At 47.5% G+C, this 16,047-nt stretch overlaps 3 protein-coding genes across 3 annotated transcripts; 2 read left to right on the top strand and 1 right to left on the bottom strand.

Annotated features, from left to right (window-relative positions):
- Positions 1-2,248: 2,248 nt before the first annotated feature.
- Tb10.389.0430 (receptor-type adenylate cyclase GRESAG 4, putative) lies at positions 2,249-5,878 on the bottom strand (the record flags this gene model as incomplete). Its single annotated transcript, XM_822697.1, has 1 exon — positions 2,249-5,878. One exon carries the CDS (start codon positions 5,876-5,878, stop codon positions 2,249-2,251), a length of 3,630 nt encoding a protein of 1,209 aa, XP_827790.1.
- Positions 5,879-10,987: 5,109 nt separating this feature from the next.
- On the top strand, positions 10,988-13,024 carry Tb10.389.0470 (calpain-like cysteine peptidase, putative; the record flags this gene model as incomplete). The annotated part of the gene is made up of 1 exon (XM_822696.1): positions 10,988-13,024. One exon carries the CDS (start codon positions 10,988-10,990, stop codon positions 13,022-13,024), a length of 2,037 nt encoding a protein of 678 aa, XP_827789.1.
- Positions 13,025-13,269: 245 nt separating this feature from the next.
- On the top strand, positions 13,270-16,017 carry Tb10.389.0480 (vacuolar protein sorting complex subunit, putative; the record flags this gene model as incomplete). Its single annotated transcript, XM_822695.1, has 1 exon — positions 13,270-16,017. One exon carries the CDS (start codon positions 13,270-13,272, stop codon positions 16,015-16,017), a length of 2,748 nt encoding a protein of 915 aa, XP_827788.1.
- Between the last annotated feature and the right edge of the window lie 30 nt (positions 16,018-16,047).

Below are 16,047 nucleotides of genomic sequence, written 5' to 3'. Positions count from 1 at the left end.
GTAGGTGGCAACTGTCTCAGTGAAAGTGAAGTCAGCAGATAAAATGTACCGTACGTGTCGGCAATGCCCACCGATACCCCACTAATTTCAACAAACGGAAGGCCACGGAGAGAGTGGACGCTGCACATCCACTTTGTTCCTTTTTGTTCCCTAAACGGAGCTCTCTTCTTCGGCACCAGCGTGTATCCTTTCCTTCTTTGAGAGATCCACTCCTTGCGGCAAGCCTTTCCCCTGGCTTCTTTTAGCAACCGAGTCCATACACCTGCTCCCACCATTCATAACCGGCGTTCCACTCGGGGGAGCTTTTCCAACTGCCCTTTTCCCATTCACTCTGTTTTTCCCACCGACCTCCTTCGAGGAGCACTTCACGTGTTGCCCCTCTCCCCTCCCCCCAAACCGGCATTTCTCCGCGATGGGTCAAAACAAGAAACAAATACAGATTTAGCGTAATTACCGCCTGAGTAAGTGGCTTCACTGAAGTACATTTGGTGAGTGGACGACAGCACCAACAGTTGCCCTCCACAAACGCCTCTAATCGAGTGGAATTGTGTCCTCACAGTTCGAAACAAACATAACCAAAACACACCCACTTGACCCTGTTAGTGAGGCGTGATACGAAGGGAGGGCGATGTGCCAACTGGGTAGCGGCGACGTCAAGCAACAAGCTTTGGGGATAACACACCACACACTCGATGAAATGATTACATGATAATTTTTCTTCAGGTACACATTCTTTTTGAATCGCAGGTAAACAACGACAAAAGGAAAGAAAGAGCTGGGTAGACTTGCAACGAAAGACTGTTAAGACGTGTCCACACGACTAAAAGAAAGAAAATTTCATCCGAATGAGGAGAAGGTTCGCGCATGAAAATCCCATCAACAAGTGTAAATATCAACCAACAAGGTTTGCATTGCACAGCTCTCAGTGCTTCGGATACAACAATTATAATACACTACCCATCTCCTGCAGGCTGAAGCCGTGTGGCAGCAAGCACCTCCGCTCGGGGTTAGTAAATGTGAGCGGAACCATGTATTCACACGGCTAGCCGCGATGGCGGAAAAATGGCCCGATGCTGTGTGTTACTGTTATGTTGCACGACATCCGGCCATTTTTCCGCCATCAATTAAAATTTTTTTTCACTTAACATCGTAGCTGCTCGCCCCACTAACCAGGACTGTGGGGAGCACGCACCCGACACAGGGGGCAGAAATAAACTGTCGCATCCTGCAGCATGCGATCATACCGATAAAACACTAGCGCACACCCCGAGGCTTTGCAGGTATGGTACGCCAGTGATTCTCAGTCTCTCCAAGTAGCGTGGAGACGTTGGTCTCCGACTCACGTTGGCACGACTGGCATCACATGAGATATTTTCCCATAAGCTTTAGTTTTCATACGCTCAACATGTTCCGCTAAAGTACTGGGGTGGTGTCATCACCACAAAACCCAATCCCACTTTTGTGCGTTGTGGACGGAAAAAAAAAACAAGAGAAAGCAAAAGGGAAAAAGTACACGACAGCCTGCAGGAAATCTCTCCATTGAAAGTTGCAGGTGTAGCTACCGCGACGTCACTGACGAAGCACAGGGACGGGTACCGTAAGTAAGAAAGGGTGACAGAGACTCTCTCTTGTTTGTTAAGGCCATCAGGCTATCGGGAACGAAAAAAAAATAAGATTTCACCGCCGGAGACGTTGTTGAGCGCTCGCCCCATAAGACATGCATGCTGCTAAGAAAATATTTCGAAAAAAGAGGTTCACTATTACTTGAAAAAAAAAAATATTTACCACTAATGTAACCTAAATAGGTTTGTTAGCAGTGCCGGAGGTGAATTTCCTTGGCGCATGGTTACATAATGATGCTTAAGTACCAACTGCAGGGAAAAACACAAAAGACCAAACCCCCCCCCCTCCCATAACGTAGAATACGGGAGAGGTCGATAACCCATTAGCGCATATGTGCGCAACAACTACGCTCAGATACCAGCACAACAACATAACTTTTGTTAGTAAGCACATGTGTTAGTTCCTATTTATTAAAATATCTGTCCATAGGGAGGGAGGAAATTGTAAAAAACGTTTTCACCACAAATTTTTTTATAATGGCACTAGCTAATAGAAACAAAACAAGACACCCGGCGGAGAGTGGAAAACCAACAAAGCCACTTTACATCTGGCAAAGAGTTTTGCTCGGGAGGGCGTATTGGCACGTGACTCGGGCTCCTGTTGTGCCATTAACCCCCCAAAACCCTTAAAACTTATCAAAATCCGTGGTCCGATTGGGGATAATAATTACCGATGCGCTTGACAACGTGCTTGACGAGCGCTCACTCGTTCCCAGTGAATGAAAATCTACAACGTGACCAACCTTTGCGGCGACGCGCCGTATAACCTCACGACAGCCGTCATCGTCCCATACGGCGCCCAAGCTACGAGGAAGTGCGACGCGCCAGCGTTCACAGAAGAGCATAAGCGTCCTGTGGCGTTGTGCGGGTGTCAGGGTCCCCAGTAGAGACAGCAGGGAAGAAGCAATCGCTTGCGCAGATTCACTCAGCTCGATGACTGTTGACGCGCGGTCGCTACCAGAAGTGCCTGTGCCGTCCCCGCCTTCCTCCAGCACGTCAATAACTCGGTCCAAACGAAGTGCAGAAAAAGAGCGGCCGGGAACGGCGTTCAGCTGGTACATTACAACAGGCTCCGGCACACCACGCAACGGTACTTCACCCAATGGGGTCACGTCAAATTCCTCACGTTCTGCGGTGCTGAGTGCAAGGTACATCGCGTGCGTTAGCAGCACCTGCCCGCCGTTCGTCACATTTTCCGTCCGCGCAGCAAGGTTGGGAACCTGCCCGTAATAATCGTAACCCTTCGTCACTTCATCATGTCTAATATCACACAACCCGGTGTGCACACCAACTCGCACTCGCAGCCCGTTCCAGTACTGCCCGTACGTTGCGCTGTCAAGGAGCGCGGTTGGTGGGGCGTAACCGTCGACATCATCCGCCTTACGCAACTCAAACTCGCGGTACGAATCGTCGAACACAGAAGAGCCCCAGTCGTACTGCATGAACATCACCTGTAAGTCGAGCACAAGCTTGACTGCGGTTGTTGGGCTCTTGCAGGCTATCATGAACGAATCCCCAACCGTCTTCACCTCGTAGCATCCGTGACGGGAAATCAGCGAGCGGATCATGCTGTGGTGAGCTGCGACGGCCTCCGGCATCAGTTCGGGGTGAGCAGCCCACAGCGCAGTGCTACTCTCGACATCGGTGAAGATGAGCGTCACCGGGTCTGTTGGTTCCTTGGGCGCGTTGTCGTTGTCGCGACCATCGCGAAGGACGAAGTACAATAGCACGCCAAGCCCCAAAAGGAGGAACAGGGCTGCCGAGGTCCCACCGATTACGCCAGCAAGTTGTGCGGGGGTGAGGGCGTTACCATTAGGAACGTTATACTTCATCGACGGAAACATCGCTTCCTGCAGTACTGGCTCATGTGGTCGTAGCGCACGCGCCATCGACCACACACTGATGTCCGCCGCACCAAAATTTGTTATACAATTATCCTCGGTAACGACATCGTTGATTACGCAATCGTAGTGCCTGAATGGTCCATAGCGCATGTCGTCGACAGTGATCACTGTTTCTTCGAAGAAGAGGTCGGACAGGAGTTCAGGGGTCACCTTGGGCATACGCTGCAAGTTCCTCTGCATCAACCTGCCAGTGGCAAAACCCAACAGTGACAGCGGTGTCCGTAGCGCCACATCAGATATAACGTCCTGGAACCGTCGCACAGTCTCCGATGTCGTGTTGGCGTCTGCCCAGTGCGGTAAACTTGTTGCGAACACAAGACGTTCGGCAGTATGAGTGTTGTTAAATGTTTGCACAAACTCATTGTATAGCAACGCGATGTCAGAATACTGGACAAATATAAGAGTCCTCTCGTGTGTGCGGAGGTGTTCTTCAATTGCCGCAATGTCAGTGCCGACGAGCCCAATGAGAAATACACTGCCCCTTGTCGGTAGATTCCCCCTAATCGTGGTCCTGGCCTCCAATACTTTTGTGGAACTGAGATTCAGACCAAAGGTAATCAACGTCTTCCTAAGCACGTCGATGATGCGAGCCGCTTCGTTGCTTCTGACAATACAGTGGACATTAACAGCACGGATGCTAGACAGGTAGGTCGCATGTACATAAAGCTGCTGCTCCAATGTTGGCGACAGGCGGATCACATTCCTGTTGAAAGTGTTTAAATGAGGCGTTGGCACCATTGGGTCAATGAATGTCACGTTTGAGAGTTCTAACAACGACTCAGTTACGACACCGAACAAAGCAGTTAAAATTTTCCTCTGTTGCAGCGCCTTGAGATCGTCGAAAGCGGTATGCGCCTTTGTGTCAAATACCTGAATGACAAGCCTGTCCACGTCATCGTCTTCGCCATCTGCAGATACGGCAGACGTGCCAATTTTAAACTGTTTCACAGCCCTCGTAAGCTCCTGGCGATCATTTATGAGGATGGCGAGTCCGCTGAGCGGCGGCTGCAGGATTGCAGGATCACTATTACACTCCAGTTGGGACTGTACGATGTAGCCGCCAACAAGCGGTCTTAGTCGGTAGCCCTCTGCAATCTCCTTCATGTATACCTTCCTACCGCCGCGGTTGCACTGGCAGATGGCACCGCTATCAGTAGAATTGTCCTCACAACTACCTCCAAAGTCACCAATAACGATGTTGTCAACGACGTAACGGCGTTGCTCGTAGAGCGACTCCATGAAAGCTGTGCGATTGTTCATCCATCCATGGCTCCGTAGAGCTTGCGATAGCACCTCTCCAGCGAGCCAACCAGCAACCATCAGTTCTCCCTCTGCGTCGTCCTTGAGGAAGCACTCTGCGTCGTCGACACCGGCCCATTCCCCATATGCCGTAAGATAATCCCGCATCTCACCTTGAAAGCGACTAATGGCACGACTGTCTGTGTCGTTGGCAAGTGGGTTGGTGCCTGTCTGGATTACGCGACGAGGGACAAAAGTGGCATTTGCAGCTTCCAATGCCTCCTTCCATACTGTCACGATCGACTTCTGCATTAGTGAGGGAGCCAACAGGTACGCATCCGCGGTGCGTGGATCAGCCACAAGGTTCTTGACAAAATTCTTTATTTCATCATTTACAGTAGCAACAACAATAACAGCCTGTGGAAGTTTCCCGGCAAACTCGTTCCATGCCACATCGAACTCCCTACCTGTTACCGTCCGCCTTTCGGCTGTCCCGTGCACTGTGAAAATACAACAAAACGTGTATCCCATGCGTGACAAAAAGTCCACAGCATTCTCGTATGTGGTAGTACCCCCCATCATACCTTCAAGGTAGGTAAACCCCAACCGGAGAACGCGCAGGTAAGTCACGGCATAACGGATAAGGGCTATGAGTTCACCCGTAAAACCAGGGCGAAGAAAATAGAGGTGTGGAAGGTAAGTCTCAAAACCCGCAGCCCCAGTCATAGGAGCGAATCCGACAAGACCGTGTTTCTTCAGGGTATCATACGAGGCAAAGCTGCTCTCTTCGCCCATGGGACCCAACACAACCACCATACTGCTGTTATCGTCCTTTACATTTTCTAAGTACTTCTCCAGGTGCTGATATGCTGGGGTGTCGTACGACGGGGGTGGAACTACCGAAACATTAACCCCAGGCGCTACCACCCAGTTCCGCGCGGCCAGGGATGCGTTAAAACCAGCATTGACAGCGTTGATGTACTCAGCAGGCCAGTTTTTACTGTACATCAGAGACACAATTGTCACGGTTACTTGTACACCCCCGGCTTCCCTCGTCGGCGGCGATGCGGCACATGCTGACAGTAAAAACAACAGCAAGGCTGGTGCTTTCATGGCGGAAGGATTTATCCAGTTGCAGTCACCAGGGAACCGTTTCCTAGATCAGGAGGTTGTGATATATATATTTGTATATGTGTGTCGTTGCAGTGTCTTGCAGCGGTAGCCCCGTCAACGCGCGGTGGCAGCTAAAAGGATTTGTATGGCTCGAAACTGCTATGCCCTAAAAGACAGAGAGGAAAACACACTGTTGGTAGTATTTTATGCCAGGGGGTAGTGAGAGTCATGCAACGCGACAGGGCTTTCTGGACTGCAATAGCTGTGCTCAAACATGTGGGGCCCGTCGCGACGAAGGGTGTACACGTATAGAAAACTGTACAGAAGCAAAGAAATACTAAACATCCCCAGCATCATTTCAGGTCGGGCCCCGAGGGAGAGGGCAGACGACCGACATAAACTCCCTCTTCACGTCACGCGAAGCACGTCGACAGGCAAGTGTTTCGGGGTTTACTAAGGACGCATGCCTCCTCCTTCATGTAGTGAGGGAGTTTGGGCAACCACTTCCAATGCACACAACATTTATATAACCACGGCGATGCACGTGATAGTTGCTTCCCAACAACAGTAAACTTCGTGTGTAGGAAAGGAAAGTAAAAAATGTGAAAAACTACCATCCAGCAGAAACTCCCTTGAAACATAGAAGTATCGAATAAAACAGTATTTACTCACCGCTGACGTAGCATCAGTACACCGTTGGCAATCAGCTCAACTGCACGAGCTTTACAGCCTTCACACGAACTACCAAGTAGCATTTCCTACAAGCATGGCCCCCCTCTTCCATAAACTACCACTAAGCTAAACACACCGCGTCCTCATAGGTATTATAGTTAAAGAATTTGGCATGTGCGAAAAAGTGTTCACGCGCAGTGGTCAGCTTTGTCTACTGGTGGTGTCAATCAACATAGCTGGTGATGTGTGTTTCAATGTCTTCAGCGTGCTTTACGAACTGGGTAATATGCTTCAAACGTAACCTCTGCACACCTACGCGTGATACGACTAGAACAAAGTGTGCTCCTTTGCATCAAAGAAAAAAAATAATCATTTCCATCCACCCACCTTTGCGATATGTACAGGGTATGAAAACGGCGCCCCTGACACACAAATTGCACTTCAACTCTCTGAATAAAAAACACAGCCCTACACCGAAACTCATCAGTTAACATCACTTCGGTAAGCTGATGGCGAGTATTATCTGTCTGAATAGAAGGTTGGACTTCAAATACGGTACGTTTGTCTGGGCACAAGCCTGTCTCATCTCCCAACAAATCCACAGAATATGCCATGGGGCAAGCAGCGGTGTGCCAACGGAAAGCAAAGCATGAAAATAAAAGGTGACGTAAAGGCGACTACCGCACGGCAAACATGTGGCATATAATCCGGTACGTAAGTGACTCTCCGTGCTGTTAAGTCAGAGGGTATATGTGCAGTGACTGTGACACCATCGGTCCACAATGACAAGCGCAAAAAATATGGCGCCCTCCGCGAAACAACAGGACATTGCTCCCATAGACTCACCTCTCGCAGAGCAGACTCACTTATAGTACAAATGAAAGTCGGCAAACGCCACCTTTCCCGCACATTTTTTGTGCATCCTGTTCATAGCACAACTAAACCCTAACTTTTGATTGTGAGCCGTCAATACCACCGGGTCACCCGTGTCAGAATGTCCACACCGCCGTCCTCATCCCGAACGTCGGTGAAGGTAAGAATATATCGCCTGAAGGTCCACACTTACTAGAGGGGGATGAAGCTACTCCCTCATCGCTTACATGAAGCTGCGTCGTAGAACTGGAAAGTTCCGTGTCCCCACCGTTTCGTGGGTGCACGATCCGCGCCACTTTGCTTCAACATCATTCTTTCTGCCGCGCAATAACTTGTAAAGTAACGTTGTGTATTCTCGCGAATACGAAGACAGTAAACGTACAAGGTCCGTTAAGATTACAAAAATGCCTCGCCATTTCGCCGCCCCTTCCCATTCCAACGTGAACCACGTACCTGACGGTGTACTGGGGTGTAAAGAAATCAGACGTGCACTCCAAACCTTTTCAGTTTCGTCGGCGATGTAAGGGCACTTTCTGTTCACATTGCTACGCATCACATTGTTAACATTTCAACCTCACCTAACAACGATGGCATTGTATAACCAATGAATGCAGCAGCACAAATTAAGGAGCAAGTGGTTGCACTCTTCACAGCATCCCCAGACAGACAATGAGGGAAGGGTATGCTGGAACCTCTGGCGTTACCAGCTTTGTCTGTCATGGCAGTTACGTGTTTACTTCACCGCCACGCAACCCGCCGTACAGATGGTGAAGTTCGATAACATGCGCTTTGACGATGATGCTGTTACGACCAGATGCGGCTCCGGATCCTTTCCACGTGTTTAGTGTGTATGACTTAACTACCTTTAAGAAACCCGAGCCAGCTATTTATTCGAGTCCGCCCTCATAAATTATAATACCTTCGGATCCAACCACCAAAGCCTCTTCCTCTTGTCCAATCGTGAACCGTAACGAACAAATCCACATCCACCAAGCGTGGTACATCATATCCTGGATAACAGGTGCCACCTTCATACGACGCGTACTGCTTCACTAAACGTTTTGCAATTCTGTGCGCTACTACCTCGCCGACGTTGTCCCCGTTGCGAATCCGGAAGCTAACACAAGACACTAACCTTTGTGCATCCATTTCCCTTCCCGTTTCCATTGGGGTGTTTACCGTTCCTGTCTCAATATACGCTGGATTTATTTTTGTTATGGACATTACGAGCTTTTCGAGTAGCTGATAAGTTGTCGTCCGTATCACACTCTTCAAAGTTGCACCGCTTTCTCACAACGCATCCAAGCTCCTCATATACGTACGCAAAGGGGCGTGAAGAGGCTGAATCAAACCACACGGGAGTCGCTTTCCAAAGTGCAATTTGTCTCTTTCAAAAAGCCACAACACAGATGTCGCAACTGTGGTTCCCCTTGTGTCTTTTACCTTATTTGTTATTTTTAGCCGTTCAAATGCTGCCCTTCTTTCCCACTTTTTGATCTTTATCATGAGGTTAGTTGCTGAGCCGTTCCATTATTATACAGTGTAGTGCCTTGAGGACATTATCAGACCCATGTGTCGAATTGCTCGTGGTGTTGACGTCGTTTCCTGGTGAATAAGCAGGAATCATTGACAGTGTTGTTAGGTGTGATTTGGGGGAATTGCCCGTGTTATCTCTGGAACACTGTCTTCATTTTTTGCCGTACAACCCATTTTCCACTGCTGCGCACGTTTGACAACCGACTAACTCAATTTCCCCTGTTCACAACTAAACAATTATTTCCTTTCGTTCTGAAGAAGTCACCACCGGGAGTGGGGTGTAACCCACGGGTTCACAACGGCATGATGTAGCTTCTTAATCACTCTCAAACTGTTTCCCTCTTCACTTCCCTTCCACCCTTTCGGAGCCGTAATGATTCCCGTCTTCCACGCCGAAGTTTGTTGTGGCATCAGGTTGCCTCCGTCGGGGTTTCTTCCTTACAGTTGATCTTATCATATTGGTCCATACTGATTGCGTAGTCTTTCCCTTTACTCTGAGAGGACCCTTTTTTGTTTTTTTTTTTTTGAAGCCAATGAAAGAGATGAAAAGTTTGTGGGCACTGTCACTCGTTCCCCTCTCTTGACATCGCTTTCTCACAATGTCGGTAAGCGCTTTGGGTCTGCTTTCCACCGATGTACTCCTCCCATGGTTGGGTGCGCGGTGTCGTCTCACACCCCTCCACTTGTTTAAACAGTAGCGCCACAACTGCTAACAAACCGGCCGAAGTTAACGACCCGCCTGCCCACGTCCGGGAGTTGACCTTCTTTTATTTACCCGCCCCAGTGTTCACCTTCGCTTTCAACCGCCGAGGTCGCGTAGTCCAGTCACCAACAGACTCGTAGCTGAGCAAGGTGTGTCAAAGTCGATGTTGAAAATGTTGGCGACCTACGAAGACAAGCAAACGCAGGATTGGCGGCTCACCGACCACAAATCGGTAACGTAGCTGATACCGTTTCGGCCTCCTCCTTCTACAAACCTCGGAAACCACATAACGACTGGCAGTTACCCGAATATGTACCGCCTCCCTTTGGGTAACACGCAGCCGAAATGAACAGGTCGAGACAGTTACCAACCGTCTGTCAATCTCTTCCCCGTAGCAGGTTTTCCTTTGACCATACCGTTTGGGCCCTCTAAAGAGCTGAACTGGCGCGGCGTTACGTGTTTCTTTCCCTTCCCCCTTCTAGCGGCGGAGTTGGGCAATGGAACCTTCTCTGCGACGGTTGGTTGCTGCGCATTTCCGGATTACTGCGGCGAGGCTGTGTAGGGGCCCCTTGTTTTCTTTCCTCGGCGGGGTGTCCGATCGTGGTGCGCCTGGTCGTGGTCGTTGCAGCCGGGGCGCCGTTGCGGTCCACGAGATGGGTTGTGTGGAGGGGGCTGTTACTTAGCCTATGGCGGCGCGCGTTCCGGCGTCACTTCTTTTCTTTACCAGCTACCTCTGTACTTCTGCACCGCTCGTGTGCGGTGCGTTTTCATTTGCTTCTACAAATTTTTCTTTTCCCATGTTTAGTTTATTTGCCTTGTCTCAACGCGCGGCCGATCTTGACGTTTTTTTTTTTTTTGCGGGGGGGGGGGGGGAGGGTGACTGCGATAGGGACGTGATTTTTTCGCTTTTACTTGTTTGCGTTACCAGCGCCGTTGACACCCGCAACGGCTTGCTTCTACTCTGACTCTGGGGGACATTGAAACCTTTGATATCTACTTTTCAATTGATGAATATAGTTTCTGTTATCCCTGGGCCGGGAGTGGCGTGTTGTGCTTACGGTACTTTCTCTCCCTCTTTATGTCCTCAATATTCGCTTTCAAAACGCAAAGGAAGTAATTAAATGGAAATAATTAGTGTGGCTGAGGAGTACCGGTATATCTCTGAGTGGTTGGGTTGTAAAGTATACTCAGATTTGCTGGAAGGTTTGGAAAAATCTCCCAACGAACTGAATCTCAGCAGGTATGTCTATTCGTCCAAATTTTTCGATTGTGTCATTCATTTTCTTGAAAGGCGGTCTGAGATTGAGGTGTTAGATGTCAGTGGGATGCAAGTACCAACCGATCAGTTAGTACGTCTTTTTGCTGTTCTGAGAAGCAGTTCGGTTACACGTCTCGTATTGTGCAACGTACACTTAGATAACACGTCCGGTGCTGCATTAAAGGATTTGGCTGTTGCCTGTGCAGGGTTACACGTTGTCGACTTGTCTGGCACTGGTTTATCAAGTGAGGTTGAATATGCAATACATTTGCAGACGGAGATAAATAGAATGCAGTGGGAAGTAAATCAAACACGATGGCGAAAAGCAGTTGTTCCAGAGACAGCAAAAATTTGGAGGTGGCGAATGGAATCGTGGAATGAGGATTGCTTCATGGGAGCATGTCATTGCTCAACGGAGGTATGCGATGCGTCTTGCAGGGACATTATGAACAACGCAGCTACATCTGGTGCCCCATTTACAGATAATAGTTTCCCGCCTGATACTGCCTTAAAAAATAGTGATATAAAGTGGGTGAGGGTGAGCTCTCTTGTAGAAGACCAAAGGGATCAAAACGAATGCTGTGTTGGTGACAAACCATTGGTAGCCTCAGTAATAAATGATACTTCTAACCTTCGTGCTGCCCTTAGTGTGGTCCAACAGGTTTCTTATTTGCTTAGGAACCTTTGCATTTGGAAACTTCCTTGCATAGGAGCCTTCGCATTTCGTTTTTTTTCCGGTGATACTCCAATAGAGGTCGTTATTGATGACTTTATTCCGATGATCGGTGATCGTCCGGCGGGTATTCACCATGAAAGCAACAGTGGTGACTATTGGGGATGTTTAGTAGAGAAGGCTTTTGCAAAACTTCACGGCGGGTACAAAAATATTACAGGAGTTGGTCTTGGTTATGCCCTCTCGTGCTTGACCGGTGGTATCTGCTTTGAACTTCAAATGAAGAATTTGAAGAAACATGTTAGTGTAGCTGATATATTCAGATTCTTGAAAGATTGTGTTCGTAAAAAGAGAATAGTTGCGTTTCATGCGAATCCGGAGATTGAAAGAGCCTTTAGATGCTTGGAAGAAATTGGTATTATTCCGTTTACACCTTATCTTCTGACGGCAGTGGAGGCTCCTAACGCTGACTCAGGATATACGTGTGTGGTACGGTTTTCTTCCTTGAATGATAAACCAATTGAATATATCGGCGCTACTCCACATTTGGTGAAAGATGGTATAGTAGAGTTTCCATCCAATAGCATGCACTTAGAGCATGCAATATCGTATTTCGAACGAATTGGCCTACTTCTCTGGCCTCACGGTGATCCACTCTATATTCACAGACATGTGATTGAGTATCCGTGCTGTTGTCTGGGAGGATCGGATACTGTGTCAACTTTTGCTAGTAATCCTTCGTTTCTCCTCTCAAATAACAGCAATTCGGAGAAAGAGGTAGTGTTGGTCGTGCGAGCGTCTAGTAGAGATAATGAAATGCATGATGAATGGACTCAGTTGCATATTTTCAAATATTCGGCTGACGGGTTGGGGGGAATGCGAAGATGTGATGTTTGTCCCAGAAATGAATTGCTTTCTACTAAAAAGGCCAAGGGTGGTGAGGTTGGTTTAGTGGTGTTACTCAAAGGAAATGAATCGTTACAGGTAACTGTGTCTTCCTCTGCTCCTTTCCCATGTACCTTGGGCGCAACGTGCTTGGATTGCTTTGACTTCGTTCCACTTTCCCCTCCGGAACTTAAAACAATTAAGGACTGGTGGAGGAAAGGGTCAGAATTGGGCCCGTCGTTCGTGATTAAAAATAAAACTGATATAACAGTTAGAAATTTCGTTGTGGCAATATCACAAATACCAAACCACAAACGAACCGTTGGTGTTGGCTTGGAAATACGTAGTGCTTGTTATTTGTGTCCTGGCGGTGATGACCTCTTATGGTTAACGGAGTTTAGGTCAGATATTCTTGTTGTTTTCAATTTGGACGTAACGATGAAGCCTCAGGAATCATATAGATTAGTTCCTCGCGCTAGGTGTGTACATGAAGATGTGCAGTTTTCTTTAACCCTTTTTTGTGTTGTTCCTCTAGAATGGGAGTAACGTACTTACCGCTTTTTCTTTATTTACCATTGAGTGCGTGTCTATATGTTTGCGATGTATTTTACACATTATGACTACGTATGCGTATCTATAAATGTATGTAATGAAATGGAGTTGTACATTAGTACTGTTTCCACACACGTTTGTTATTGAAAGAAAAGCTGAATTTGGTGTGCATGTTCAATTAATTTTTTAAAGAAATATTTTCCCCCAATTTTTAATATTGTTAACTTATTAGCCAACCTATGTCACGTCCAAGAAGGTTTGTGAGAACTGCAAGGGTTGGCGCATGGATAGCTCTTGGTCGAGAAAATGTAGTTCGACTTGTTGACTTTGATGATTTACTGTGGGGACTGGACGTTGACTTTTTCAGGTATGATATTGCTTATTGTCGTTCGGGTGGACTACTGGCCTTGTATCATCGTAATGTATCTTCTTCGGGGAGTAGGGGAAGCGTTATCAAACTTTACAACGCCAACGGGACACCACATCCTTTATCTCCGCAAATATATATGGATGATATGACAAACTTAATGTTTGCATGTTGGGATTATCCCAAAGATAATCTTATAGTCGTTTCTAATTCTGGGGCGCTGCGTTTTTTTAATTTTAGAGGAGAACCTATTGGGTCGTCTCTGAGGGTTCCAGTACCATCTTTATGTACTAGCACCGAAGCCGGTGTTGCCTTGCTTGTAGGACTTCAGGAACTCCGACTGGTACTGGTTGAGAGCGGCAGTACTGAGGGGTACGAAGCGGTCTCGATTTCAATACCTCGTCTGCTTCATGATAATAAACCTTGTTCAATGTTAGCAGTACCGCCGCGATTTAGCGATAGTGGGCATACCGAGATTTTTGTACCTTTTGTTACAACGGAAAACGCTTCGACCGTTTATCATATCGTATTTCACGAAAAGTATATGTGCCACGATCTGGGTGTTTACATCGAAGGTGGGAATTTTGTTCATATGGCGCTTTCTCCCAACGGCCGAAGTGTGGCTTTTATGGTTCGTGATGGTACAGTATATGTTGCTTCACGTTCTTTTGATGATATCACACGTCTTTTGAACATAAACACAGATGTAATACCATCTCAGTTTATGTGGTGTGGGGATAGGTGCATATCGTACTTGCATCGGAATAAGCAGTTCGATGCTGCGCTTAATTTTCCAACGACTCTCAGTTTACTCAGTGTCGATGATCCGGATAAATCAGATTACCTCAACGATATTCCGGTCGATGCCCACCTGGTTCCTGAATGCGATGGTGTGCGGATTCTTTCAGCTCGCTCGTATCAATTTCTCCAGGTTGTACCCGAGCCCGTACGACGTATTTTTTCTGTGGGATCGCGAGCTAAATCCGCCATGTTGTTATCGGCATATGATGAGTTTATGTGTGGAAACGCCAACTCTGTGAAAATAATCCGTGATTTGCAAAGGGACAAACATGGGCTCTCCGAGGCAGTGGACGATTGCATCGCCGCTGCCAAATTCGAGTTGAGTGTATCGCAGCAGAAACGATTGATGCGTGTAGCAGCCTTCGGTAAGTCGTTTTGTGCAATGTACGAATCTGATGTTTTCGTTGACGTTATTCGGCACCTCCGAGCGGTTAATATGTTGTGCAAGAGTAAAGCAGGGACGTTGTTATCCCAAGCGCAGTTGTCAGAATTAAAAGAGAAATTAGTAAGGCGACTCGCACTGCTGAATTATCACCAACTTGCATATCATGTGTGTGAGTTACTGGGTTTCAGCGCCAAGGATGTCATGATGGAGTGGGCGATGCTGATGTTAACGAACTCTTCCGTCTCGCAGGCAGATGAGGGACGCCTGGTCTCCAGAGTTGTGGACAAATTAAAGTGCTGTAAGCAGTCTGCATATTGCGAAATTGCGCTTAAACTTTATCGCAGTCAGAAAGTAAGTGCGGCTCTTGCTGTACTCGAGGCTGAAACATCAGTATCGGAGAGAATATCTCACTTGCTGCAAATCAATCAACTGGAAGAGGGGCTTCGACAAGCTATAAGGTCGGGTGATACAGGATTAATTTTTACGGTCATAAAATATTTGATTTCCTCTGAAAGCAGTGATGCGTTGACCCTCTTGAAGAAGTTCGTCACATCAAGGAGAATGCTGTTCGTATTTGCCAAGTCAGCGAGAGTGACGAATAGTAAAGTGATGGAAATCTTTAAGACATACCCAGATGACTGCGCTTACTTGGATCTTTTACGGTACCTCGAGGAGGTAAGGGTTTCTACCGGTAAACGTGGGGAGGGGGGTCAAAGTTGTGAGGACTTGCTAGTAATCAAGCTTAATATTGTGCGCTCTACGCTGTTGTCATGCACAATGGGTACTGTAAATATACCTTCGAAAGGCGGTTTGAGTGGGAACACTTACTCCCACTCGCTGCTTTCAGGTTCATTCCGACCACCCTCTGACAGCGAAAAATGGCTTCGGCTGCACATGGATCTCATGGAGGAACAAAAAAATCTGGTAAAGAAACTAAAGGATCGTCGTTTCTTGGATGCCAGTGTCACAAAAACAATTACTCTTTGCCACGAGCATGGTTGCAAGGATGTTGCCGATCGTATTAAGAACAAGTTTGGAGTTTCCGACAAAATGAATACCTGGTGTATGGTAAAAGCAGCTGTGGAAACAAAGCAGTGGAATCTTGTCGATGAGATAAGTGATATTAGAGGCAAAGGTAGGTCCCCTGTTAGTGGTTTTGCATTTGTGAGAGCACTTTTTGCCAATTGTCAGCGACAGCAAGCCAAACAGTACATACCTAAAATTCCTCAAATAGAATGGAGAATGGAATACTATGTCCTTTGTGGCGATTGGAAAACGGCGGGTGCGGATTGTCGCCGTCATTCTGAACCGGAATTGTTAAGTCAGTTGAAGGACAGAGCAAAAGGGGATACTGACGCTTTGCGTCAAATTGAGGAAGGATGGAATTCTGTCCAAGAGTCGGGTGCCGTAAGATTGGCCAAATTATTCGGATGAAAGATACCTTTCATTTGTTTTATGCTGTGT

The sequence above is a fragment of the Trypanosoma brucei genome, chromosome 10 (genome assembly GCF_000002445.2).
Source record: "Trypanosoma brucei brucei TREU927 chromosome 10, whole genome shotgun sequence".
NCBI lineage: Eukaryota > Euglenozoa > Kinetoplastea > Trypanosomatida > Trypanosomatidae > Trypanosoma > Trypanosoma brucei.
Note: the sequence above shows the minus strand (reverse complement) of the source record. Positions and strands in the feature narration are given on the sequence as shown.